General features: G+C 36.6%; 1 protein-coding gene across 7 annotated transcripts in view; it reads left to right on the top strand.

Moving 5' to 3' along the window:
• The window catches only part of LOC105469915 (STAG1 cohesin complex component), a 404,557-nt gene that overhangs the window by 224,959 nt on the left and 152,189 nt on the right, over nucleotides 1-27,409 (top strand). For 6 of the 7 annotated variants that reach the window (XM_011721505.2, XM_071090955.1, XM_071090954.1 and 3 more), the window contains 3 exons: nucleotides 2,592-2,796; nucleotides 21,506-21,657; nucleotides 24,032-24,105. In XM_011721505.2, the coding sequence (XP_011719807.1) occupies nucleotides 2,592-2,796; nucleotides 21,506-21,657; nucleotides 24,032-24,105 (431 nt within the window). Of the gene's footprint in view, nucleotides 1-2,591; nucleotides 2,797-5,569; nucleotides 5,715-21,505; nucleotides 21,658-24,031; nucleotides 24,106-27,409 lie in introns of those variants that run through there. The other variant, XM_011721508.3, reaches the window with a different exon arrangement.

Here is a 27,409-nt window from a genome sequence, read left to right as displayed (position 1 = left end):
GGGTAGTAAAACAAAAGGGGATCAGAAGTATAGCAGTGTGGGCCCTTCCTCCCTGCATAGCTGTTACCAGGAGGCAGCGTGCCTGAAGTAGTACTTTCACTCAGACATACACAGGGCTTACATTAATCACTTGCAGATGCTTTTTTTCTTTTCTTACAGATTTTTCTAGCAAAGTTATTAAACATCAAAAACTCAAATAATGGGCTCTGCATGGATGTACTCTGAAGTCATGGAACACTTTCTTAGTTACCTCACACAGTAAGCCATAACATACAGTTTTTGGCTATTCCTAATTAAGCAACAGTGAAGGGTTCTGCCCCTCTTTTAATACTGGCAAACCTCTGCTTAGTATTGGTATAGGATTCACGTCTCAGGACATTGTTTTGTCTCCTTCTTTCCCCCCAAGTAGAGGGTGTTTTCTTCTACTCTTCTCTCAGCTGCAGTGGGTCTTTGCTGTGCGTTGGGGATGACTCCATTTCTTAATCCTCTTCCCACCAGATTGAGGCTACTTTATAGAAGAGAAGGGTCTAGAGAAGTGAACCAGACATTTTGCCTTTACCCCGAGAAGTTCAGGATTACCCCCTGTAGACCTGCATTAACAAGAAAGGTGTTCTTGGTTTTTCTGCCCTGTCCCCAGGCTTTGTTGTGAGTACCTGGTACCTGGTTGAGTCCTGTGGAATATAGTTTTTTGTGTTTTTTTGTTTGTTTGCTTGTTTGTTTGTGTTTGTTTTTGAGACAGGGTCTCTCTCTCTCCTAGGCTAGGCTTCACTAGTGACCACCAGTTGTACCAGAATCATTTACTAAATAATTCATCTGTCTTCACTGCTCATAATTCTTCTCCATCAGTAGGAATGCATTTGTCTCTGAGTAACAGAAAAGCTGACCAATAGTGGCTTAAAACTCAAAGGAGTTTGTCATGTAGAGTAAATGTGGGAGTAGACATCAAGGACCTAGACTTCTCCTATTTTTCTCTTCAACCATTCTTTATCCTCATACTGGTCCCTTCATGGTTGCAAGATGACTGAACATCCCACATCATGTATGCATTTCAGATGAGTGAAAAGCAGGAACAAAGGAATAAAGAGATCATAATATCCTATGTCATTCATTTTAAAAGGCTTTTCCAGAAGACTCATCTAGCAAATTACATTTTTTTCCCTCAGATATTTCTTACATATTTTCCAGGCTACTCATGTATCTCCTGTCAATTATTCTTCTCTTCAATTCATGAACTGAATTGTTTAATTAAGAAATCAAATATTTTAGTTCCTTAGGGGTTTTGTTTGTTTGTTGTACTACATTTGAATCTTTTGAAGTATGCTGCTTTTTCAGGTTTTCCGAAGTGCTGATTATTCTGCTTTCCCTGCCTTGCTTGATGTTGGGCCTGTTTAGGTAGTTTATTTTCTTTGTAGCTTCCCTTAGGGCCAGGTTCAGTTGTTGTGGATCACAAAATGGCTGATTCTCAGTTGGTATAAAACAAGAGGAACTCTACTATGGTGGGGTTTTGTGATATAAAAGCAGCAGGTAGGCTGCTGAGATACCTTTAGGAAGCATCTTTGCTTTCTAGTCTATGTAACTTCTCCAATCTATACTCACACTCCCAGTCATGGAGTGCTCCCTACCACTCATCTAACACCAACATTAACTTTCTTTTGGGGTTTTGACTCTGAGTCCAGTCTCTTCTAGTGTCTGCTTTTTGTTACCTGTTCTTGGGATCTGCTATTCCATATATCACACTGGTGCTCTTCCCTATGACTCCAGCAGAGCTCAAGGCCTCACTTATAAACAAATTTGCCTAGCAGCACTTTGTTCTAAAAAAGACAAAAAGCTACACATTGAGAATATTCAGGCAACCATGTTCACAGAATTCCTTATTCTCTGCCTTGTTAAATTCCATTTCTGTACTAAAGTGTCTTAGGATAGAGAGGGAAACCTTTAGCCAATTGGGTTGTACTCTAAGTTTTGTATTTTAAACAAGATGACACAACCTGGTGATATCAAAAACTCAGATTGTTTTCTTAGAAAAGTTAATTAGTCCAGTGTATGAAGTGAAATTAAAATCAAGTTCATAGTAAAATTTGAAGAAATTTGGTTGGAGTTTAGGATGTATAAGATCATTTTTGGACTTCCCAGTGAAATGCTTATACTTTTGAAATTATCACTTCTTAAAAATTCAATTTAAAACATTGAAAGATGGGATATGACGCAGGTATCATTATTACTTTGATCAAAATTCAAATGGCAATTATCCTTTCTAGTCTAAACTTCAAAAATTTTTTTTTACTATTTCAAATTATCTCAGCTAAGATCCAAATACAACAAACCAGACTATTATTTTCAATGGAAGGCTTAGAACGATAAAGTGGATGCTGTTTCTAAAATAGTAATTTTGAGTACTTTAAGAATTACTTAGTTGTGGCAGATCAAAACCAAATAAAGATAAAGCAATCAAATGTACTATGAAAGTCACCTATTTCTTTCTGTAATGACTTTGCAAAAAAGGGTTCCTATGTAGGTAGGAAGGGAAAAAAAAGCTTTGATCAAACTGCTATAATATGACATGCTTAATATGTTCCTTTTCTCTTTTTTAGGACAGTGGTGATTATCCTCTTACCATGCCTGGACCTCAGTGGAAAAAATTTCGTTCAAACTTTTGTGAATTTATTGGAGTCCTGATTCGACAGTGTCAGTATAGCATAATTTATGATGAGTATATGATGGACACAGTAATCTCCCTTTTGACGGGTTTGTCAGACTCCCAGGTCAGAGCTTTTAGGCATACAAGTACCCTGGCTGGTAAGTAATCAACATTTTATTTCCTTTTCATTTAGTTTTGTTGAATATGTTTTATTCTGATTAAAAACTTAATGAGAATAAGATTTAATTAAAACTTTAATTAGAATAAAACTTTCATTTGAATAGTTTTTGTTAAAATTTATGCCTGTTTTGATAACTGGCATTTGATAACCTCAAGAATGAAAATTGAAATTTTCTGGCCAGTGTCATCAAATGGCTGTCTGAATGTTTAGTTACTAATGTACATCCTTATTTATAACTGAAGAAATTTTAAGAGACCACTAGGCCAAATTCTTTGGAAAACCCAAGTAATAATAGTTGAAATTCCAAATTTATTCTGTTTTTTAAATTACATAATTACATTGTTTTATTGCTCATTATTATTATAGATAAGTGGGTAAATACTTGTTTATATATTTGAAACAATTCCATCCATTAGGGCAACAAACATTCTTCTATTCCTAGTGCTATAATAACTTAAACATACTCAAATATTAACGTATTTAAAATCAGTGCTTAAGGTAGGCTGTAGATAATTTGAAGAACTAACAGATTAGTTTTCACTTTTGCTTTATTTTAGAAGTATCATGACAACTTGTCAACCAACTATATTCATTTTTTTCTTGACTTTCAGTAACGAGGTAATTTTCTTATTTTAGCAGTTCTATTTTTCCTTCACTGCTTTAACTGTGCCTACCTAAAATGACTATTTTTTTCATTCATAATGGAGTGTGTGTGTATACTCGTTGAGTGTTCATAATTGTATGTTTAAATAATCCCAAAGTACATCTTTTTTAGTAGCAGTAACTTTGCCTATATTCATCTTACTTATTATCATGACAAACTAGATTTAGACTCAATAATTACATTTTATTTTGCATGTAATTTCTCGTTTATCTATTTAAAGCACTGTTCTTCAAACTTTAGCACACACCAGAATCACCTACAGAGCTTGTTGAAACAGATTGCTGGGCAAGAAGTTCCTAGGCAATGTTGATGCTGGTGATTTGGGAACTACACATTGCAGATGTCTGCTTTAAAATTTTGTTTTTTTTTTTTTTTTTTTTTTTTTGGCTTAACCTGTTGCCCAAAGCCAATAAGATAATAATTGGAGTCATCTGTATGTTTTTACATTCTTTTTTCCCAATTCTCATTTTTCCCTTACTCAGTTAATTCATATTAACTAATATTAGTGTTTATTATTCTGTTGGTTACAGTCCCAACCAAATAAACATGAAGCACAGTTTGATTTTTCTGAGAGTATTCTTTTCTCATTATTAGGAAGAGAAGATATTTTACCCAATTTTATCTGTTTTCAAAATATTAAAAATATAATTTGTTGAAAAATACCTATGTAGAACATACATCAGATACAGTTTATACTGTTTTGAGAGTATCTTCTTAAAAAGTTACTGTAAAAATACTGTTTATTATTCAAACAGTTATATAATGTTATATATATTTTTTCTAATTCCACAGCCTTTAATAGTATCCTCTGCATTTGGTCCTTGCTTTTTTTCTTTTCTTTCTGTTTTCTATTCCTTTTTATCTTACTTTCTTCTTTCTGTGCACAGTAATGCCCATTTACCTGGTTGTCACATGCATAGGAAATTCAGCAATTTGGAAAAAAAAAAAACTTAAAGTAGAAATTGCTTGTAAATAACCAATTTTGCTGTCATAAAATTAACGAATTTACTTTGATACAGAAGTTATTATCTGGGTTTCCCAAGGCCAAGAGAGAAGGAGAAGCAACAAGTTAATTGAGGGCTGATAGTATTGTGAAATGACCGTTTAAAATAAGAAGACACAAAAATTAGTTTACAGATCTCCAGATAGAGCACAATCTTTGGCTTCTCTGTAGGGGCAAGCTACCTTTCTTTAATCTAGAAACTTGTGTGCATTCTGTTTAAAAGATTAATTGTATGCCATTTAAGAACCTAAGAGGAGTGCTGTATTATAGAAATATGCACAATATTTTGACTCTTAAAACATTGTTTTGTGAACAATGTACTTTAAGTCATTTGCATTTGTCCTTCACTGCCATGTAAATGCAGTATTACTGTATTTTACTGCCTTTATGATGGTCCATTTCAGTTCTCCTTTTCATTTGTTCATTTTTAGTAACTTTCATTGTATTGTTTTCTCTATACTTATCCCTTTGGTTATCTCCATCTGCTAATCTTATATATGTTTAAATATATTTTCATTATGGCTTTCTTCCTATTCCTTTTGAATTGAGTGTCTCCTGCTTCCCCCCATTGCCTTTCTGTGTCTCTTTTCCACAGTCCACCTGTGTTCATCATAACTTTTAAAACTACTTCATGAATGTGATTTTGTTTTCAGCTGTGTTCTTTTTATATTAATATCATCATGTAGCCTATTTAAATTTGAAATTATTTTTCAAAATCAGATATCGAAAAGCAAACAACATATGTTTATACCAAATTTTCAAAGGATAAAACTGACTTTTCAGTTCTCTCAATTTACTTTAAAGTATTACTGTAATTCCCATGTGTCTACACTAATTAATGGTCATATCTTCCAAGGCTCATTTGTATAAAATGTGAGACATAGCAGTCACCTACCCTTCAACAAAGCACAGAGGGCTTGCTGAGAACTTAATTCCAGGCTGGACAACAGTTATCTATCTTTTCAAGGACATTTTGTTCTCATCTGTGCCCTCTTCTTATTTTTAATGGTATATGTACGAGGAATAGATTAAAAGATAATCATTTTTATTCACTTTGCAGGACAAGTCTTGGGGACTAGATAAAATGGGCAGGAACATTTAATCCTCTGCTTCAAAGACTATGTGCATGGACAGTTACAAGGCAGTTATGGCCAGATATGATTATCGGCTTTGGAATAAAATGCTCCTTGACATTGCTTATATCTTAGCTGAGAAGAGAGACCATCAGGTTAGTTATTTTGTAGGGTACAGATGTGATGAGTTCCAGAGCTTCATAAGTCATCAGAGTGGTCTTATCAGTAGTATTTTTAATCTGTTTTCCAAATACCCCATTTTCTTGTTATGAATTAAATATGTGTCCCTATTGTCAGTGTTTATGCATTGCATTTAATTGTATACTTTCACTACATTTTTATTAAAAGTTTTTTTATCATTATGTAGTTCTTTATGTCTGTTTATTCCACATGCATAAGTATATTCTTATTTTTCCATTGGAGGTAAACTCTCTTTTTAGAATACATTTTACCATTAAATTGAAAGAGACTGTTAACAATTAAATTTTATATTTTCTTTTATCCCTTCGTTGGAATTTTCAAACATACTGTCCTAGTTATTTGACCCATTTTAAATAAAGAAGCTTTACATTAAAGTATAGTTTTTATTAACTATTGATCTTTAGAACTAAGTGCCCTTATTTTTATTTGAAATAGCTATCTCAGTTGGACATAGTAGTACAGTTTGTGGATTTAATTTACGTAAGAAGCATTGTGTCATAATTATTTTGGTGGATTTACAGTCTGAGACTGGGAACTTTTTTTTTCAAATTTGATGACATTTTTATTTTTTGAGGGAATATTTTCTTTTTAAGGTCAAAAATAGATAAGATTTTCTTTGTTTTACCACTTTGTTGTTTGGTATTATGAAGATAATTTTACTCTCAATTGCTTTTCAGGATTATGTTTATTTTTAGGCATTTGCTTTTAAAATGTACACCAATACTTTACAACTTGTTGACTTCAAATTTTTGTTAGAGGACAACATTTAGGATGAGTAATGTTGGTTAATGTTTTAATTTTTTGTTACTTTCTCACATAATTTTCTGTGATGTTATAAATATATTAATGCTGGCTACCTCTGACTTCTAAAGAGAAAATTCTAATTTGAACAAAGGGGAGTTAAAATACAAAATTTGTATTAATGATGACATGATGATTGATTCTATTCTCTTTTTTCCCTCCTAAAATGAATTTGGGAAAAAATTAGAAAATGTGGTCAAGATCATCACGAGGCCAGTCTTCATCAGTGCTTATCAATAAGTCACTCTCAGACTCCTGAGGGATAAACATTTCTTTATACCTTATGGTTGATTTTATAGTGACATGGTTCATTATTGATTAACATTTCTTACAGAGTCACCATCTCCGACTTTTCCTCTGAGGAAAGAAATGACATATGAAATTGCTTTAATTTATAATCAGAGGCTGAAAATAATTTTGCCTCAGAAAATTGAAGTCTTTTTATTTGGCTTTCAGTTGCTGAAACCATGTAATACTGTGGTTGATAGAATGGGTTCTGGAGTGACTGTCTGAATTCATATTTGTCTCTGCCTTTTACTAGTTGGATAACCTTGGACAAGTCCTTAACATAGCTGGTCTTACTCTCTTTATTTGCAAAGTGGGAAAGAAGAGATTAGGAGCGCTTGGGACAATGCTTGGCATTTAGTAAGCTGCTGCTATTATTCTATTATTCTTTAATGACAAAAAAGGATAATAGTATTTACCAATATTTCCCTTCATTTATGGTTTTACTCAGAATTTATTGATTTGCTTATTCTGTTTTAATAAAAAGTAATAAGACATGGCAGACATGGGGGAAATCAGAAATAAACTAGTAGATAAACTTTCAAGAACCACTGTTAAGAAAACGAACAGCTTGCATTTTCTTTTCTTTTCCTTTTTGTAATGCATGTTTATTTTCTGATTCTCACTCTGTTGCCCAGGCTGCAGTGCAGTGGCATCGTTTTATTTCACTGCAAACCCCACTTCCCAGGCTCAAGCAATCCTTCCACCTCAGCATCCCGAGTAGCTGGGACCACAGGTGCATACCACCACACTCGGCTAATTTTTTTGTAGTTTTTGTAGAGTTGGGATTTCGCCATGTTGTTCACGGTCTCGAACTCCTGAACTCAAGCAGTTTGCATACCACGGCCTCTGAAAGTGCTGGGATTACTACCACACCCATCCTGCATTTTCATTTTACTTATCTTTGGCTCTCAGGACCCATATTCTGTTTATTAAATTCAATAATTATTTTATAATTTTTAACCACACAGATTATTTCTGGTTTCTGTGGTTAAGATGTGAAAATTTTAGGGCAATCTGGTATTATCAAAGAATAGACCATGTAGTATAAATAATTGCTCTTTTTGTATTTACATTTTTTATATTCATTTTTCAAAATTCTTCTAGAGTTTGACCTTTTCACTGCCTTGTACTTTTACTTTGTCTTTACTTTTTCACCGTTGTGGTTTTCACCTCTCCTCCAGATATAAAACCTTTGTTCAATTTTCTAGGGTTTGTATACAATAGACCTCTGATGTTCTCATGGGATTAATGCCCAATAGTTGGCCAAATCTGTAAATACCACTGTATCATGTAGTTGTACCCATAAAATAAAGTATAACTTTAAAATGTGTTTACTTTTTTGAATCTGTATATTTAGGTCTAGAATAACTTTTGAAATTTTCTAACTAAAGAACTGTCATTTTTCTTAGATTATTCTCTTTTACATTCTATCATTGGTTCTGAAAATTAGCTTTCTTTTGGCAGCCAGTTTTTATAAAGAAACAAGGATTTTTAAAATTATAAGCATTACGTATCTTGAATTTATTAACTTGGTGACTTTGGACAAATTATGTAACTCCTTTGCCTTTCATCTCTATAGCATAGGTACTAATAGTCCTTTCTCACAGTAGTATTGGGAAGCTTAAATGAAATAATTTATCTTTTGTTTCCTGAGTCATATAGATGAAATAATTTATGTTAAATATGTAACATACATCAGTCACTCAGTAATTGTCTAATGTTGTTTTTTGTTGTTATTGTTGTTTTCGAGATGGAGTCTTGCTGTGTTGCCCAGGCTGGAGTGCAGTTGCACAATCTCAACTCACTGCAACCTCCCTCTCCTGATTCAAGCGATTCTCTTCCCTAAGCCTCCTGAGTAGCTGGGACCACAGGCATGCGCTATCACACCCGGCTAATTTTTGTATTTTTAGGAGAGATGGGGTTTCATCATGTTAACCAGGCTAGTCTCGATCTCCTGACCTCTGGCAATCCGCCCACCTCAGCCTCTCAAAGTGTTGGGATTACAGACTTGAGCAACCATGCCTAGCCCAATGTTGTGATTTTTTAAAATTATACTTTTTAAATTGTACTTTAAGTTCTAGAGTACGTGTGTACAACGTGCAGGTTTGTTACATAGGTATACATGTGCCATGTTAGTTTGCTGCACCCGTTAACTCGTCATTTACATTAGATATTTCTCCTAATGCTATCCCTCCCCCTGCCCCTGACCCCACGACAGGCCCCGGGGTGTGACGTTCCCCGCCCTGTGTCCAAGTGTTCTCATTGTTCAGCTCCCACCTATGAGTGAGAACATGTGGTGTTTGGTTTTCTCTCCTTGTGGTAGTTTGCTCAGAATGATGGTTTCCAGCTGCATCCATGTCCCTGCAAAGGACATGAATTCATCCTTTTTTATGACTGCAGAATATTCCATGGTTTATATGTGCCACATTTTCTTAATCCAGCCTATTATTGATGGACATTTGGGTTGGTTCCAAGTCTTTACTATTGTGAATGGTGCCACAATAAACATATGTGTGCGTGTGTCTTTATAGTAACATGATTTATAATCCTTTGGGTATATACCCAGTAATGGGATGGCTGGGTCAAATGGTGTTTCTAGTTGTAGATCCTTGAGGAATCGCCACACTGTCTTCCACAATGGTTGAACTAGTTTACACTCCTACCAGCAGTGTAAAAGCGTTCCTATGTCTCTACACCCCCTCTCTAGCATCTGTTGTTTCCTGACTTTTTAATGCTCGCCATTCTAACTGGTGTGAGATGGTATCTTATTGTGGTTTTGATTTGCATTTCTCTGATGGCCGGTGATGATGAGCATTTTTTCCTGTGTCTGTTGGCTGCGTAAATGTGTTCTTTGAGAAGTGTCTCTTCATATCCTTGTGATTTTAATATAGAGAACAGCAAAGCTTATTTGGTTTGGTTATAAAGAGGGCAGTTAACTTGAAAAATTTTTGAACATATTTTTCGTTTTCGTATTGTACACTAGAATATTTTCAGTATATATAAAATTACATATACTACTTATAGAGAATTCAGAAAAAGAGAAAAGTACAAAAATAAAAATTCTCTATAATGGTCCCATCTTATGACTATACCATAACTTGTTGTTATTTTAAGTTTCTTTGTCATGTGTACTTGTGAAGCTTGTTTTATTTTTAAACAAGTGTTCTAATCAATTTTTTGACTTTTTTTGCTTTTAATTTTTTTAAATCATGCCTTATTTTCTAAAATTTATATGCTCTTTAATTATATTTCTGCTGTTTGAATTTTTTGTCTTTGTTTTTTAGATCCTCTATCATCTTTTGTTTTCTTCTTAATTTGTTCTCTCCTTTTTGTGTAGCATATTTTCTGATAGTTTCTTGAGAAAAAGGGAATTCGGGAAATATGTATTTGAGACTTTACATGCCTGAAAAATATGTTGTAGCTTCTTGCTTAATAGTTTGACCTAATATAAATTTCATAATTGAAAATTATTTTTCTAAGAATTTGTTTCTAGTTTCCAACATTGCCATTGAGAAGTCTAATGCTAATTTTAGACTTCTGGTTGTGATCCTGTTTCTTGTCTTTGGAAGCTTTGCGATTTTTTGTTTGTTTGTTTGTTAATGAAATTTCTTGATGGTATCCTGAAATTTTGTAATGATACACTGCTACGTATGTTTATTTTCCATTTCTTTGTCCTTTCTGTCCGTTGTATTACCTCGTGTTTATTAAACTTAATTTTGAGTATCCTTTTACATTTCTAAGAGTTCTTTCTTATTTTCCAAGTCTTCTTTTTTTTTTGAGATGGAGTCTGGAGTACGGTGCCATGATCTTGGCTCACTATGACCTACGCCTCCTGGGTTCAAGGGATTCTCCCACCTCAACCTCCTGAGTAGCTGAGATTACAGGCATGTATCACCATGCCTGGCTAATTTTTGTAGTTTTAGTAGAGATGTGGTTTCACCATTTTGGCCAGGTTGGTCTCAAACTCCTGACCTCAGGTGATCTGCCCGCCTCGGCCTCCCCAAAGTGCTGGGATTACAGGCGTGAGCCACAACACCTGGCCGAAGTCTCCCTTTTTTAAACATTCTATGTTTCGTAGGTACCTTTTCTTTGATGATATTAATTATTTCTCTGAGGTTTTCTTCTGCTCTCAGTCCTAACCTTTCTTCTTCTTCTTCTCTGCTTTTTAAACTGTCTTTCATATTGGATATTTTCCTCAAATATGTGTTTCTTGGCTCTGTAGTCATTGTTGATAGTGAGATACTAAAAAGCTCAATGGCAGAGGGGTGTGTGTGTGTGCACCTCTGTCATGGTGGGACATTGACTCTGGCTTCCAGATTGGTGACATCACTATCGAGCAGTCTGGTGGTCAGTTAGTATTTTTTTATAGACCCTCAAATGTTGGTAGTGATAATTGTCTTCCCTGGAGAAGTTCAGCCTCTGCAGAAGGATCTTCCAGTCCACTTAAGCTTGACTGCTGTCTGCTCTTTTGGAGTTGGGTAGAATGAAGAAACACTCAGGGCATTCACACAAACCAAACATAATCACACATATATGTCTAATGACTCTGGATTTCTGGTTTATTTTCTTGAGAAGATAAATGTCTGGACTTCCAAAATGAATGGTCATAAAGGAATTTCTTGACTGCCTGGCTTGGAGTAGAGAGTTGGGGATTTAATTGCTTATTATACAGACTTTGAGATGATATTCCTAGTTTCAGACCATAACACACTTCATCTTCTATGGAACCTACTACTTCTAATACCTGATGGTGTCTGGATTCTACCGAGCAAAATAGCTTATTTTTATTTTCGAGACAGGGTCTTGCTCTGTCACCCAGGCTGGGGTGCAATTGCATGATTACAACTCACTGCAGCCTCAACCTCCTGGGCTAAATTAATCCTCCTGCCTTAGCCTCTTGAAGCTGGGACTACAGGTATGTGGCACCACACCTGGCTAATTTTCCTTTTCTTTCTTTCTTTTTTTTTTTAATTTTTTTATTATTTATTTATTTTTTTTTTTTTGTAGAGAAGAGGTTTTACTGTGTTGCCTAGTCTGGTTGAAATTCCTGGGCTCAAGCCTTCCTCCCACCTTGGCCTCCCAAAGTGCTGGGATTATAGGTATGCCCCCCACTGCACGCCCAGTGCTCATTTTTCTTAGAGATATGGTTGTCATGCTTTTTCTACCCTTTCTTTGATTTTTAATGGTCTCTGCTCATCCTCCTGCTGTCCATGTTCATATATTCTTATATTGTGGTTAGGGATTGCATGTTTTTTCTGAGTTTGTTGAATATGGATGAAAAGTGTTTTTTTAACTTTTATTTGACGTTCAGGGGTACATGTGCAGGTTTGTTATATAGGTAAGCTCATGTCACAGGGACTTGTACAGATTATTTTGTCACCCAGGTATTAAGCCTAGTACCCATTAGTTACATTTCCTGACACTCTCGCTCCTCCAGACCTCCCACCTCTGTTAGACCCCACTGTCTGTTGTTTCCGTCTGTGTGTTCATGTGTTCTCATCATTTAGCTCCCACTTATAAGTGAGAACATGAGGTATTTGGTTTTCCTGCATTAGTTTGCTAAGGATAATGGCCTCCAGCTCCATCCATGTCCCTGCAAAAGACATGATCTTGTTGTTTTTTATGGCTGCAGAGCCTTCCATGTTGTATATGGACCACATTTTCTTTAACCAGTCTACCATTGCTGGGCATTAAGATTGATTCCATGTCTTTACTATTATGCATAGTGCTGCAGTGAACATACGCATGCATGTGGCTTTATGATAGAATGATTTATATTCCTTTGAGTATTGTGTTAGTCTGTTTTCATACTGCTATAAAGAATTCCCCAAGACTGGGTAATTCATAAAGGCAAGAGATTTAATTGACACACAGTTCTGCATTGCTGGGGAAGCCTCAGGAAACTTAGAATCATGGCGGAAGGCAAAGGAGAAGCAGGCACATTCTTCACAGGGCAGCAGTATGGGAATGAGTGCAAGCAGGGGAAATGCCAGAGGCGTATAAAACCATCAGGTATCAGGCCAGGTGCAGTGGCTCATGCCTGCAATCCCAGCACTTTGGGAGGCCAAGACAAGGTAGATTACTTCAGGTCAGGAGTTTGAGACTAGCCTGGCCAACATGATAAAACCCATCTCTACTAAAAATACAAAATTAGCCAGGCGTGGTGGTGTGTCCTGTAATCCCAGCTACAAGGCTGAGGCAGAAGAATCACTTGAACCTGGGAGGTGGAGGTTGCAGTGAGTCAAGATTGCAGCACTGCACTCTAGCCTGGGTGATAGAGCAAGACTCCATCTCAAAAAGAAAAAATAAAAATAACCTAGCTGGACATGGTGGTGTGTACCTGTAATTCCAGCTACTCTGGAGGCTGAGGCAGGAGAATCACTTGAACCCAGAGGGTGGAGGTTGCAGTGAGCTGAGATCACACCACTGCACTCACAGCCTTAATGACACAGCGAGACTCCATCTCAAACACACACACACACACACACACACACACACACACACACACACACACATCCCATCAGATCTCGTGAGAACTCACTATTGGCTGGGTGCGATGGCTCGCGCCTGTAATGCTAGCACTTTTAGAGGTCAAGGAGGGCAGATCATTTGAGACCAGCCTGGCCAACATGGTGAAAGCCCCGTCTCTACTAAAAATACAAAAATTAGCTGGGCCGTGGCGGGCACCTGTAATTTCAGCTACTAGGGAGGCTGGGAGGTGGGGGTTGCAGTGAGCCAAAATTGCACCACTGCACTCCCGTCTGGGCAACAGAACGAGACTCCTTCTCAAAAAGTAAAAAAAAATTCAAAGAACTCACTATCATGACAACAGCATCTGGGAAACTGCCCCCATGATCCCAGTTACCTCTACCTGGTCCCACTTTGGCATGTGGGGCGATTATGGGGATTACAATACAAGGTAAGATTTGGGTGGAGACACAGAGCCAAACCATATCAGGTGTATACCCAGTAATGGGATTGATAGGTCGAATGGTAGTTCTGTTTTTAGGTCTTTGTGGAACTGCCACACTGCTTTCCAGAAAAATGGTTTTTTAAGAGATAAATGGATTTGTTAAATCTGTATCATTTGGAAACTGGTAGTTTGTCATAAGATCCCTTTAAAAAAAAAAAAGCATTGTAAAAATAAAGTACTATAATCACCTCTCTCTTAAAAAATCTAGTTTGTTCCACTATATCAGACGTATTTCCAGGGTGTATAATAATAGTTTTCAAAGATATAATAGGTGTAACTAAATATAAATGCAGTTTTTTACTTTTCATTTTTATGTTTAGCAAGACAGAAATGCGAATTGTTGGTTATTGATTAAAAAGGTCAATGTCCTCAGTCTTCGTTTTAGGCATCCCATTTCCTGTTGAACTCTCCTTTTGTTCCAGTGTTTTCTTTTGTGTTTCCACTCTACTGTTTTTTTTAATTGTGATTTTAAATACTTTGACACTATATTTTTAATGTTCTTCACACTCTTCATGTCCTCACTGCCTTTATTTTTCCCACTTAGATTTTATCATTCTTTATTATAATCACATCCTCCTTCATACCATCAGCTTCCTTGTTTCTGTCTTCCTCTTTCATATTCTCTAGGAAAACCCCATATAACCATCTGTCCCATACCTGCACCAGAGCTGAAAATGGCTGGAGAAAAATACATACCATAAGGGCTGGGCTTTACGTTTTTTTCCAAGTGGTCCCTTAATGCTGCCTAGCAATTCCCTTAGAGTATTATACTCCAGGGTTATTTCCACATCCTAACAAAATTGTTTTATACTTTCTCCTCAAAGTTACATTTCCTATCTAGTCTTCACATTTAGCTGATTATCTTGCCTGTTTAATCGGGATAGTTGAAAGAGAATCCTTCAGGGATTAAACCTACCTGTCTAGCTGCAGTTATACTCATATCCTCTATCCGTTTTCTTACTACAGTGGCCTGTAAGGCCAATCCCCTTGTATTTGTGCAGCGAATCTGATCCCTTTTCACCTTCTCAAGACCTTTGTCTCTCAAGTTGTTCTCACTCTCATTACTTCAAAATTTCCCCCTTTTATTAGATAACTGTTACTATTTTGCTAACATACTCTTAACAGCTCCCATCTTTTAGGAACCCTTTGTGTTCTCGGTTCCCCCAGAGAAACAGAACTAAGAGATATTCTTGCATCTCTCTCTGTCTCTCTCTGTCTCTGTCTCTTTCTCTTTGTCTCTCTGTCTCTCTCTTTGTCTCTCACACACACACACACACAGACACACACATTTCATTTCATTGATGTGGTTCAGCACAATTGTGGGAACTTGCAAATTGGAGATTTGTAGGGTAGTCCAACAAGCTGGAAATCAGGCAGGAGTCGTGCAGTCTTGAGTCTGAGATCTGTGGAGCAGGCTAGAAGCTCAGGATTTTATTTACTTATTTATTTGTTTTAGAGACAGGATCTCACGCTGTCACCCACGCTGAAGTACAGTGGCACAGTCATAGCTCACTGCAATCTTGAACTCCTGCGTTTATGTAATCCTCCCACCTTGGCCTTCCCAGTAGCTGAAACTACAGGGGCAAGTCTCCATGATCGGGTAATTTTTAAATTTTTTATAGAGATGGAGTCTTGCTATGTTACCCAGGCTGGTCTTGAACTCCTGACGTCAAGTAATGCTGACCTCAGATAATCCTTTCACCTCTGGCTCCCAAAGCTCTGGGATTACAGACGTGAGCCATTATGCTCAGCCTAGGACTTGATGTTGCAGCCTTGAGGCAAACATTTCCTCTCTAGAAAACTCTGTTTTTTCTCAAGTTTTCAACTGATTGCATGAGACCCACTCACATTATTGAGGGTAATCTCCTTTATTTAAAGGAGATTGTAGATGTTAATCATACAAAATATCTACAAAATTATTTCAAGGTGATACCTGTGTTAGTGTTTGATTAAGTAGTGTTTGATTAAGTAATTGACCATGATAGTCTAGCCATGCCTGGACACATAAGACTGACCATTACACTGTACCTTGTTTCCTCACATCCCTCTAGCTTCAGTCTCATTTTTCTCCTTTTCTTTACAGCAAATCTCAGAATTATTTATATTCACTCTCTCCACTCAGTCTTCTATTAGGTTTCTGTCTCTACCACTTCACTACCTCTCCTGTTGAGGTCAGCAGTTACCTTCTTATTGCCCAAATCAGTGAGCTGCTCCAGTTGTCATCTTTTTTTCCTTTGGAAAGACACAGCTACCTTTTTTTCTTTTTGGAACACCGTCTTCACTTGTTTTCTGGAATATCACATTGTCCTGGTGATTTTAGAAAGCTAAACTGCAAATACTGAATTATCTTGAGACTCAATCTTCAGACATTTTTTTTAAATGCATTCACTCCTAATTGAATAAAGTGAAAACCAATTTCATAGACATTATTTTTATTTAAAAATATTGATGAAGAGGAAAATAATATAGTTACATGGTTTAAAATTCAGAGTATGCCAGGCGTTACGGTTCATCACTGTAATCCCAACACTTTGGCTGATGTGGGAGGATCACTTGAGGCCAGGAGTTCAAGACCAACCTGGGCAATATAGTGGGACCCTCATCTCTACAAAAAAAAAAAAAAAAATTTTTTTTTTTTTAAATTAGCTGGGCATGGTGGTAGCTGTAGTCCCAGCTACTCAGGAGGCTGAGATGAGAGGATCACTTGAGCCTGGGAGATCGAGGCTGCAGGGAGCTGTGATTGCACCACTGTGCTCTATTCTGGGTGACAGAGCAAGACCTTGTCTCAAAAAAAAAAAAAAAAAAGTAAAATTTTATATGGTGAAATGTTACTCTTTCACTCCTGTCCCCGATCCTCAAATTAGCTTCCTTGAAGACAACCAAAGTTGCCAGTTCCTTACGTTTTTGCAAACATGTTATATGCAAATAATAGCAAATACACATTCAGTGAGAGGCAATAGGGTGTGGTGTTTAAGAGCTGGGACTATGGAGCAAGACTGCCTGTGGTCAAATTCTATCTCTGCCAGTTACTGTGTAACCATCAAGTCTTTTAGCTGATCTGTGCCTCAGTTTTCTCTTAATGTAAAAAGGGACTAATAATGATAGTACTTCCTTCGTAGATTTGTGAGTTGTATATGAATAAGTATGTTTATACAGCTTGCAAGAGTGACTGGCACGTAAAAATAAATAATACATTCTTTTGCACAAATGATAGCATATACACACTGTAAGGCTATTTTGTCTGTATTTTTCCATCAACAAATATCTTGGTGATCTTTTGTTTGCAACACACAAATAATACCACCTTTTTCTAATTTCCATCTAGTTTTATGGTTCTGAATACCAGTATCTTTGATAATGACTTCCAAATGTGTATCTACTAGACATTTCCACTTACATAACTAATAAAAATATTTCTAATTATCTTTGCCCTTTCTATTTATCTCATTTCCTTCATTGTAATCTAACAAATTCTTTCAGCGGTATTTTCTTTCCTTTTCTTTTTCTTTCTTTTTTTTTTTTTTTTTGAGATGGAGTCTTGCTGTATCTCACAGTCTTGCTGTATCCCACTGGGGTGCAGTGGTGCGATCTCAGCTCACTGCAGTCTCTACCTCAATCGCTAATCAAGCGATTCTCCTGCCTCAGCCTCCCAAGTAGCTGGGATTACTGGCGTGCATCAGCACATCCAGCAAATTTTTTTTTTTTTTGGTATTTTTAGTAGAAGCGGGGTTTCACCATGTTGACCAGGCTGGTCTCCAACTCCTGACCTCCAGTGATCCACCCGCCTCAGCCTCCCAAAGTGCTGGGAGTACAGGTGTGAACCATCTCGCCCAACCTGGTATTTTCAAAATACACTTCATATCTAACATTTTCTCTCTACCTATTGCTGCCAACTTAATCTAACCCAGCATCATTTCACTGAGTTGCCAAAGGTGAAAAACTTAAGACTCATTGCAAACTTTGAGCAAAATATTTTCAGCTCTCCCTCACTGCTCCTATTTAGTCTCCCTTCCAGTTTTACTCTACTATACTCTGGTCACACATCAGTTTAAAGTCTAATTCAGGCTATTTCACATCACTCCACATTCTCTAGGAGATCTTACGCAGTTAGATTTAATTCACGAGCCCTAAGGAGAGGATAGGTTAACTGAATCCTAGTAACACTCTTATAATCTGGCCTCTTCCTTCCTTTTAAGTATCCTCTTCTGCCTCTAACTGCCTGTGTGCTCCAACCAGACTAAATATTATGCTCTATAGTGAATACCGTCCTCCCAATAGTTTACCTTATAACGGTTCCTGGAAAGCTGTTCTGCTGTGGAATCATGTGACCATTCCTTCACTTCATGCTCAAATGTCAAGGCCTCAGAGAGGCCTTCCCGAAAGACCATCTAAAATAGCACTCCCTTCACTCTCTAATTTAATTTTTACCACACTTTTTCTTTATAGCACTAATCCTTAACTGACGTGTTTTTTTTATTTGCATATTATCTATTCATTTATTGTCTTCTTTTCCTCACTAGAATGTAAAAATCACAAAAGCAAGTACTTTGTTTTGTTCACTTATGTATCCTTATACTAGAACAGTGCTCAGTATATGCTGGATTGTTAGATAAATGAACAAGGATTTTAAATAAGTGCTTCTTTAGCTATGATGAATGGCCAGTTTTTAATTACAAATCTGTCACAACCTAGTACTTTTGTAAAATGCAGTGGAAATAGTATATATGTATGTATTAGTGTCATGCTATTAAAATCAACAGGCATTAAATTGTCAGATTGCTATAAAAATTTCTAAATGTTTTCAATTTTTTGCTTATAATGAACTTCTAATAAACTTGTTGTAGTCAGCACCTATTTGCAGACCATACTCTCAGTATCGCTGTACTAGAACATATTTACCATTTTATAGTCAGCAGTTAAAATGTGAAAGCTGAATGAAGGACGTATTCTTCTCCTTGCTAGACAAAAAGAAGCCACTTAAAAGCTGATATCACATTATAATGGCTGAATTCCTGCAGGATTATTAACTTATAAAAAGGTTTTGTTAGTAGTACCAGGAAAATTTAATAATACCATTTCTATGCAGGGATAAGTCTTTCAGTGGACTCAATTAAAACATCATAATCTTCATTTTATGTCTATCGTTTAATTTAAGGTTTGTTTTTAATAGCTGTTTATGTGTTACTCAGTGAAGTCTCAGTTTTACAGGTTTAAAAATATTTTATCTCAGTAAACACTGCTGTATTATACCTAATATGCTTCCGAAGATATATTGATCATTTTTTACATGTCTTGTCTGTTTTAGTTTGTTGATTACTGTTTATGTATCTGGGATGGAAGGAGAGTCATTAAATAATGACATTTGGAGTTTGGGATCTGGGTTCACAAGAAGATATATAGCTGAAAGTAAAAGCTATGAAGTTTTTAAAAAGCCGTGCCTCAGTTTCCACTGGTGAATTGCAACTAGGGTTGGTGTTAATTTTAATGCTTTTCAGCTCCTGGATTTTCAAGTCATTTTGCATTAGATATCTGAAGGTAGATACTAAATTAAGTTCCTTTGGGTGTCACTTCATATGCTCAGAACAAACACTGATAAACTAGTATTATCAACTTGAGTAGTTTGAATGCTCCAGATTCCTCTTGTCTTTGAGCTGTTCTCTTTCCTTATACAGTTTAATTTTACAAATTCTTTTAAACTTCCATAGTGTGGTCCAATATACTACTACTGGCAACACACAAAACTCAAAATCGGCCGGGCGCGGTGGCTCAAGCCTGTAATCCCAGCACTTTGGGAGGCCGAGACGGGCGGATCACGAGGTCAGGAGATCGAGACCATCCTGGCGAACACGGTGAAACCCCGTCTCTACTAAAAAAATACAAAAAACTAGCCGGGCGAGGTGGCAGGCGCCTGTAGTCCCAGCTACACAGGAGGCTGAGGCAGGAGAATGGCGTAAACCCGGGAGGCGGAGCTTGCAGTGAGCTGAGATCCGGCCACTGCGCTCCAGCCCCGGCGACAGAGCGAGACTCCGTCTCAAAAAAAAAAAAAAACTCAAAATCACTATATTTTGAAACACAAAACTATTTCTCAGTTTAGTGTTCGAGACACTATCACAGGGAAAGAAACATTTTGATTTAATGCATTTCTAATGCAAAAATCCTGAAAAATCCATTTCTGGTCACTAATTTAAATTTGTTTTTCAGGATTTTTGCATTTTAATTTTTATATGTAATGGTCACTAACTTAAACATTTGTTTTTCAGATTTTTTATCTTACATTTTGGTTTAAAGATAGGAGCAATTATTTAATAACACAGAGCTGATCAAAATGTAGATAGAGTTTCCGAATAACAAATTGAGTGTGCATGTAGATAGAAATACAGATACGGCATACATACATACATACATACGTGTATTTAGAAAACATATATGTTTACATATGTAATTAAGAAAAAATAGGCCAGGCATGGTGGCTCATGCCTGTAATCCCAGCACTTTGGGAGGCTGAGGTGGGCGGATCACCTGAGGTTGAGAGTTCGAGGCCAGCCTGGCCAACATGGATGAAACCCTGTCTCTACTAAAAAATACAATAATTAGCTGGGTGTGGTGGTGCATGCCTGTAATCCCAGCTACTCGGGAGGCTGTGGCAGGAGAACCACTTGAACCCGGGAGGTGGAGGTTGCAGTGAGCCGAGATTGCGCCATTACACTCCAGCCTGGTCAACAAGAGCGAAACTCCACTTCAAAAAAAAAAAGAAAATGAAAGTTTATAAACAGTGCATGCTTGCTTTTAATTATATGGGTATGTTTGCAGATAAATGAATCAGTTATTCTAAAACACTGAACAGTTCAATTTTTTAAATAACTGAATGTTTAGCCTAAAAGGAACAAAAAGGGGAAATTATTTAGCACTACAAACTCTCTTGTTCCTTTGCCTGTATTTCCTATATTCTATCTCAGTAATGAAAACAAATATGAAAAGACGGAAGTTTGAGGTGTGTGTCATACCAGTTTGTCAGAGGATGTGAAACAAATTTGAAAGTAATAAGATTTACAAATACAAGTGAACATTTAAAAGTACATTATCACTGTGGCTGGGGAGGATAGGTCAATTGGAAATTCACAAAGTACATTTTTAATGGACTTTTATGAGTTTGGTAGGATCAGTATGTTTTTCAGGTTTGGAGGTTGTGCAACTCTGAGGTGAGGAACAAAGGGAGAGGACCATATGTGGGGGTAAAGATCACAAATTGATTGTAAACATTTAAAACATCTAAGATACCTTTGACACATTTAAGTAAAGGTACTAAGGATGCATTTATATATACTCATATTTGATGATCAGAAGAGAGGTTTAGGCTTGATTAGTGTGCCTTTAATGTGTGTATTTTTAGGAGTGGGGGAAAGGAGTTGTTGAAGATGATACTACTAAATTGCTTTCTTCTGTTAGTTAGGATGAGGCTGTGTTTAAATGGAAAGTGTTAACAAGCCAGGCTGAGGTAGAGAAAATTATATTGCAGATGAGTTTATTTCTATACATTAGTTATCTTTTATTTAAACTAAAATTATGCCTGGATTGTAAAACAGAAATTCACTAGTTTCATTTCTTCATCCATTGACTTTATTTATAATCTTATATGGATAAAGTTTTGATTCATAAGTATTTTAATATTTCTTCATTTCATAGCCATGAAGCTCATGACTGCTCTGGTGAATGTTGCCTTAAACCTCAGTATTCATCAGGATAATACCCAGAGACAGTATGAAGCTGAGAGAAATAAAATGATTGGGAAGAGAGCCAATGAAAGGTTGGAGTTACTACTTCAGAAACGCAAAGAGGTAAGTTGGCAACTGATGATTTTATGTTCTGTAAATGTGTGGAATATATATGACATTAGTACTTTTTAAATCCTCTGTAAAAAAGTTTATGCATATATTTAATTAGGTTATTTGATGTCAGGGTTTCCAAGTGAAACTGGAGCGTTCATTGGTGATCATGTAAGTGCTGTCTGATGGCAGAAAGGAATCATAGAACATGTCTGTTTTTGAAAGAAGTTGGTCTGGGACTTAGGCAACTCAAAAAAGTTATAAGGCTATAGGCTCAAAAAGTATGATAAATACTAAAGTCAGAACTGGGAGCCAGCAAAGCTACATTTCCAGGAAAAAACCAAAGGCTGCATACTAGCTGATGTATAAGGCACTCCTGTGAATACGATTTTTCCCAGTTTTATAGTGACTCCTGTGAATAAGATTGGTCTCAGTTTTACAATGACATTTTCATATATGTGTTAAAAATGATTTTATACTTTTTTTTTTTTGAGTTGGTGTTTTGCTCTTCTTGCCCAGGCTGGAGTGCCATGGTGCGATCTTGACTCACTGCAACCTCCGCCTCCCCAAAAGCGATTCTCCTGCCTCAGCCTCCCAAGTAACTGGGAGTACAGGCATGCGCCACCACACCTGGCTAATTTTGTATTTTCAGTAGAGATAGGGTTTCTCCATGTGTTGGTCAGGCTGGTCTCAAACTCCCAGCCTCAGGTGATCCATCCACCTCGGCCTCCCAAAGTGCTGAGATTACAGGTGTGAGCCACCATGCCTGGCCTGTACTGGGTTTTTAATAGGAAACATTTTTATTTATCCAATACTACATAAAATCTTAGATCTGCACTATTAGTCTTTCTTATAACTTGAAAAAAGATCATCACATTACTGCAAGGGAATTATGTATGAATAATAACTTAATGGGTTCATAACAGGCAAGAAAAAGCAACACTGTTTTGATTAAATTATTAGCCATACTGTATTAGTTTGATAGGGCTGCTATGACAAAGTACCACAAACTGAATGACTTAAAAAAATAATATTATCTCGCAGGTTTGCAGGCTAGAATTCCAAGATCAAGGTGTTGGCAGGGCCATCCTCTCTTGGAAGGTGCTAGGAAGGATGTGTTCCAGGCTTCTCTCCTAGAGTCTGGTAGTTGCTTGGCTGGTGGCAGCATAATTCCAATCTTTGCATGACATTCTTCCTGTGTGTATGTCCGTCTCCAAATTTATTCTTTAGGACATCAGTCGTATTGGATTAGGGTCCTACCCTACTCCAGTATGGCCCCATCTTAATGAATTAAATCTGCCACAGTCCTCTTTCCTAATTTCACATTCTGAGGTACTCGGGGTTAGAATTTCAACTTACAAATTTTTAAGGAACGTAGTTTAACCCTTCACACATACCGTACTTGAAATATTATAGAAGTAAGTACTAGAGCTGGGCTTTCGTAAGTACTGCTGACTCAGAAATATATGCCTCTTATAAAATAATTAGTTTTTATATGATAAATGCAATAAAAGTAATTTTTAACACTTGGAGGAAGTTGCAGAAATTTGAATGATTTGCTATAAAAGTATTCCCAAAATTATTTTGGTAAAGCCTGAAACAAAGCATACAGCAAAAGAATAAATCTGAGGGAATTTTATTGTCACATTCATGTCATGTATGTAGTAAAAGCAAATATTTCACTGAATATTACTATACAGTAAATTATAGAATAAATTAGAATAATAAATACCACCTTGAATGTAATTCAATGCTGCTGTTGTTTTTGAGTAATAATAAACACAAACTTTAACTCTGATCAGTTTTGTTGCCTGAAATTCGTATCTTTGCCATAGATATTTTTAATTTTGTTACTGTACTTCACCATAAGTAGCCAGGATCCTTTTTATCTTCTGTTATACCTCTTATTTTGGGAACGTGACCTGCTCTCTGTTACAGGCTAGTGAGATGCAGAGTAATGTTTAGATACATTAGATGAAGTAGGAAGTTTCTTTTACAACATCAAATATGTTAATTAGGGATGTTTCTTCAACCAAGAAAGGCAAAACCAAGCCCCGGGACCTGATTTGGACAGAAGAGGTCTGTTCCTAAGGCAGATGATATTTCAGAGATAGGAATCTGACCACACTTAGCTATGCCACCACTCCTTGTTTGTCATTGTGAAGTTTGTGTCTAGAGACAGACAGTGGAAAGTTCTAAAACCAATATGATATAAATGTATAGGAATAATGGAAATATACTGGTAATTCACACATCTGTCGTACAAGTGAGAAAAAGAGTTGAAAACTACCCAGAATGAGAATAACCAGGATTTAAAAACAGTTGGAACTGTTCCTTCCAAATAAAATGACCAATATTTCAATTTATATATATTTTTTCATTTCAGCTACAAGAAAATCAGGATGAAATCGAAAATATGATGAACTCTATTTTTAAGGGTATATTTGTTCATAGATACCGGTAAGAGATTTTAAAAATAATTTTGAAGGCTTTTCAATTAAACATTTATTGATTTTTGTGTGTGTGTGTGTGTGGCCCAGGCTAACTATAAAACTCACTAATTATGACTTGTGTTTTGTTTTCTGCAAAACAACTTTGGCTGTCAGTGTCACACTACAACTATAGAAGAAATTGTATGACTGCTGCCATACCGCTGTTACACTCTTCCAAATTCAGAACATAGGCCGTTGGAAGTAGCTTATGTACTTGGATTTATACTGATGGAATATTAATTAATAGAATCATAAACTAATATGGCTTTAATAAGATTCTTGTTTTCACATTTAAAAAATTAAATGCCCTACTTTCTTGCTCTGTGGTACTCATTTTGTTCCATGGGCAAATTAATAATTAAAAAAAAAACAAAAAAAAAAACCTATGTGAAGCTGGGTGAAAAGAGGACAGAGAAGGGCACCCCCTGCAGTTAATGCAACAACTATATCTTCATTCTTGTTTCCTTTCAGATAAACACATTGAAATAAAAGCTGTTAGCAAAATATTTTTGTCATCCTCCATTGTGAATGATTTTAGTTTGTCTTTCTGTGAAGCCCAAGAACCTTAAAAACACTAACTATATTGTAAAAGAGCATATTTTACATTGAATGAATGAATCATATACATATACTTGTTACCTTCTGTTGATTAGATGTGATGTAAGTAGACAGACAATAAATAGAAGCACTGTTTTCATACCCATTTGAGAGTATATTTGGCTAATTAATATAGAGCGGTGGGATGTGGTGGCTCATCCCTGTAGTCCTAACACTTTGGGAGGCTAAGGTGGGGAGATCACTTGAGACCAGGAGTTCAAGACTACGTCTCTACAGAAAATTTAAAAATCAGCCAGTTGTGGTAGCGTGCACTTGTAGTCCCAGCTACTCGGGAGGCTGAGGTGGGAGGATTGCCTGAACCCAGGAGGTCAAGGCTGCAGTGAGCCTTGATTACACCACTGCACTCCAGCCTGGGTGACATAACAAGACCCTGTCTAAAACAAAACAAAGAAATACACACATACACAGCTGACCTTTGAACAACATGGGTTTGAACTGCAAGAATTGCCTGTAAACCATTTGTTTCCAACTAAACACGGATTGAAAATACAGTATTTGTGGGATATGAAACCTGTTTATGTGGAGGGCTAACTTCTTGAATATGCAGATTACTCAGAGACAACTGTAATATTTTTGAGTATGCATGGATTTTGCTATATGTGAGCAGTCCTAGAAGCAATCCCTGTGTATACCAAGGGGCAGCTTTGTGTGTGTGTGTGTGTGTGTGTGTGTGTGTGTGTGTGTGTGTGTGTCTGTTTGATAATTTATTTTAATGGAACTTAAACATTTTTACCGAAAGAACAAAATGTTCTTTTGAAATAGGTCCAGGGCTTTTATGTTGAGTATGGATTGTCTGATTGGAGTTTTATGTCCGCTTTCTTGGACATACTGCGTGTATAACATGTTACTAATATATTTGTTTTAAAAAGAACTAGAATTTCCGTATACCTGCCATTTAGTCTTTGTTTTTGTTTTTTGTTTTTTTTTAACTGCAACGTTATGGAGGTATAATTCACAAAATAAACTACACATTTAAGTTCATAATTTGATGAATTTTTGACATACATACACATGTGTATACATACCACCACCACAACCGAGATAATGAATCTCTCCATCGTCCTTAAGTAATTCACGTGCCAAGTTTTCTAATGGCACTTCGTAACTCCTTTCTATCTCCCTTCCTGTCATTCTGCCTTGCCATCATCCTCAAACAAGCATTGATGTGCTATCTGATTTGTTTACATTTTCTAGAATTTTATACAAATGGAATTATACGGTATATCTTGGGGGTTTTTGTGGGGGAGGGGAATCTGGCTTTTCTGAACAAAATCAGAGCTTTTTAATCATTGAATGTGTTGCTAGCTGTAATACACATTTTATATATATATATATATTTTTTTTTTATAAGATGGAGTTTTGCTCTTGATGCCCGGGCTGGAGTGCAGTGGTGCGATCTCGGCTCCCTGCAACCTCCGTCTCCTGCCTCAGCCTACTGATTAGCTGGGATTACAGGTGTGCACCACCACACCCAGCTAATTTTGTGGGTTTGTTTTTTTTTTTAAAGATAGAGTCTCGCTCTGTCGCCCAGGCTAAAGTGCAGTGTCACGCAGTCTCTGCTTACTGCAAGCTCCGCCCCTTGGGTTCACACCATTCTCCTGCCTCAGCCTCCCGAGTTGCTGGGACTACAGGCACCTGCCACCACACCTGGCTAATTTTTTGTATTTTTAGTAGAGACAGAGTTTCACCATGTTAGCCAGGATGGTCTCGATCTCCTGACCCCGTGATCCACCTGCCTCGGCCTCCCAAAGTGCTGGGAGTATAGGCGCGAGGCACCGCACCTGGCCCTAATTTTGTATTTTTAATAGAGGCAGAGTTTCACCATGTTGTCAGGCTGGTCTTGAACCCCTGACCTCAAGAGATCCACCCACCTTGGCCTCCCAAAGTGCTGGGATTACAGACATGAGCCACCGTGCCATTCATGCCACCACACCCGGCTGGTATTCTTGATACAAGTTCATTAACAGATGTATAGCTTTTTTTCATTTTCTCAATGGTGACCTTTACAGAGCAAATGTTTTCAATTTGTATGGCCCAATTCGTGAGTTTTTCTTCTGTGGTCATGCTTTTGGTATCTGTGAACATTGCCTAACCCTAAGATATCTTCTGGGTTTTATTTTAGAAGTTTATTTCTATCTCTTCTATTAAGGCATATGAACCATTTTTAATTCAATTTTTGTACATGATGTGATATAAGGGCAGAAGTCTACTTTTTGCATACAAATTTTCAGTTTTCCTAGCACCATTTAATAGCAAAGTATCCTTCCCCAATTGAATTACTGTGCCATCTCTCTTGAAGATGAATTGACCATAAAAACAAGGTTTTATTTTTGGATTTTCTGTATATCCTTACACTGATAACCAACTGCATTGAGTATGCTTTAGACGAGCTTTTAAAATTAGGTAGTGTAAGTTGTCTTACTTTATTCTTTGTTTTCAAAAAATTTTTGACTAGTATAGATTCTTTGCATTTCTATATAAATCTTAGGATCAGCTTGTCGATTTTTGAACAAAAGTTTCTGAAATTATCATAGGGAATGTAATGACTCTCTAAACCAATTTGAAGAGAATTAACCTCTTAACAATATTTAATTTATTCCTTATCTTAAGGGGGAAACAATCAGACTTTGAAATTAGGCACGATGTTATCAACT

This window comes from Macaca nemestrina, chromosome 2, assembly GCF_043159975.1.
Source record: "Macaca nemestrina isolate mMacNem1 chromosome 2, mMacNem.hap1, whole genome shotgun sequence".
Classification (NCBI taxonomy): domain Eukaryota; kingdom Metazoa; phylum Chordata; class Mammalia; order Primates; family Cercopithecidae; genus Macaca; species Macaca nemestrina.
This window is presented reverse-complemented; position numbering and strand designations above follow the sequence as displayed.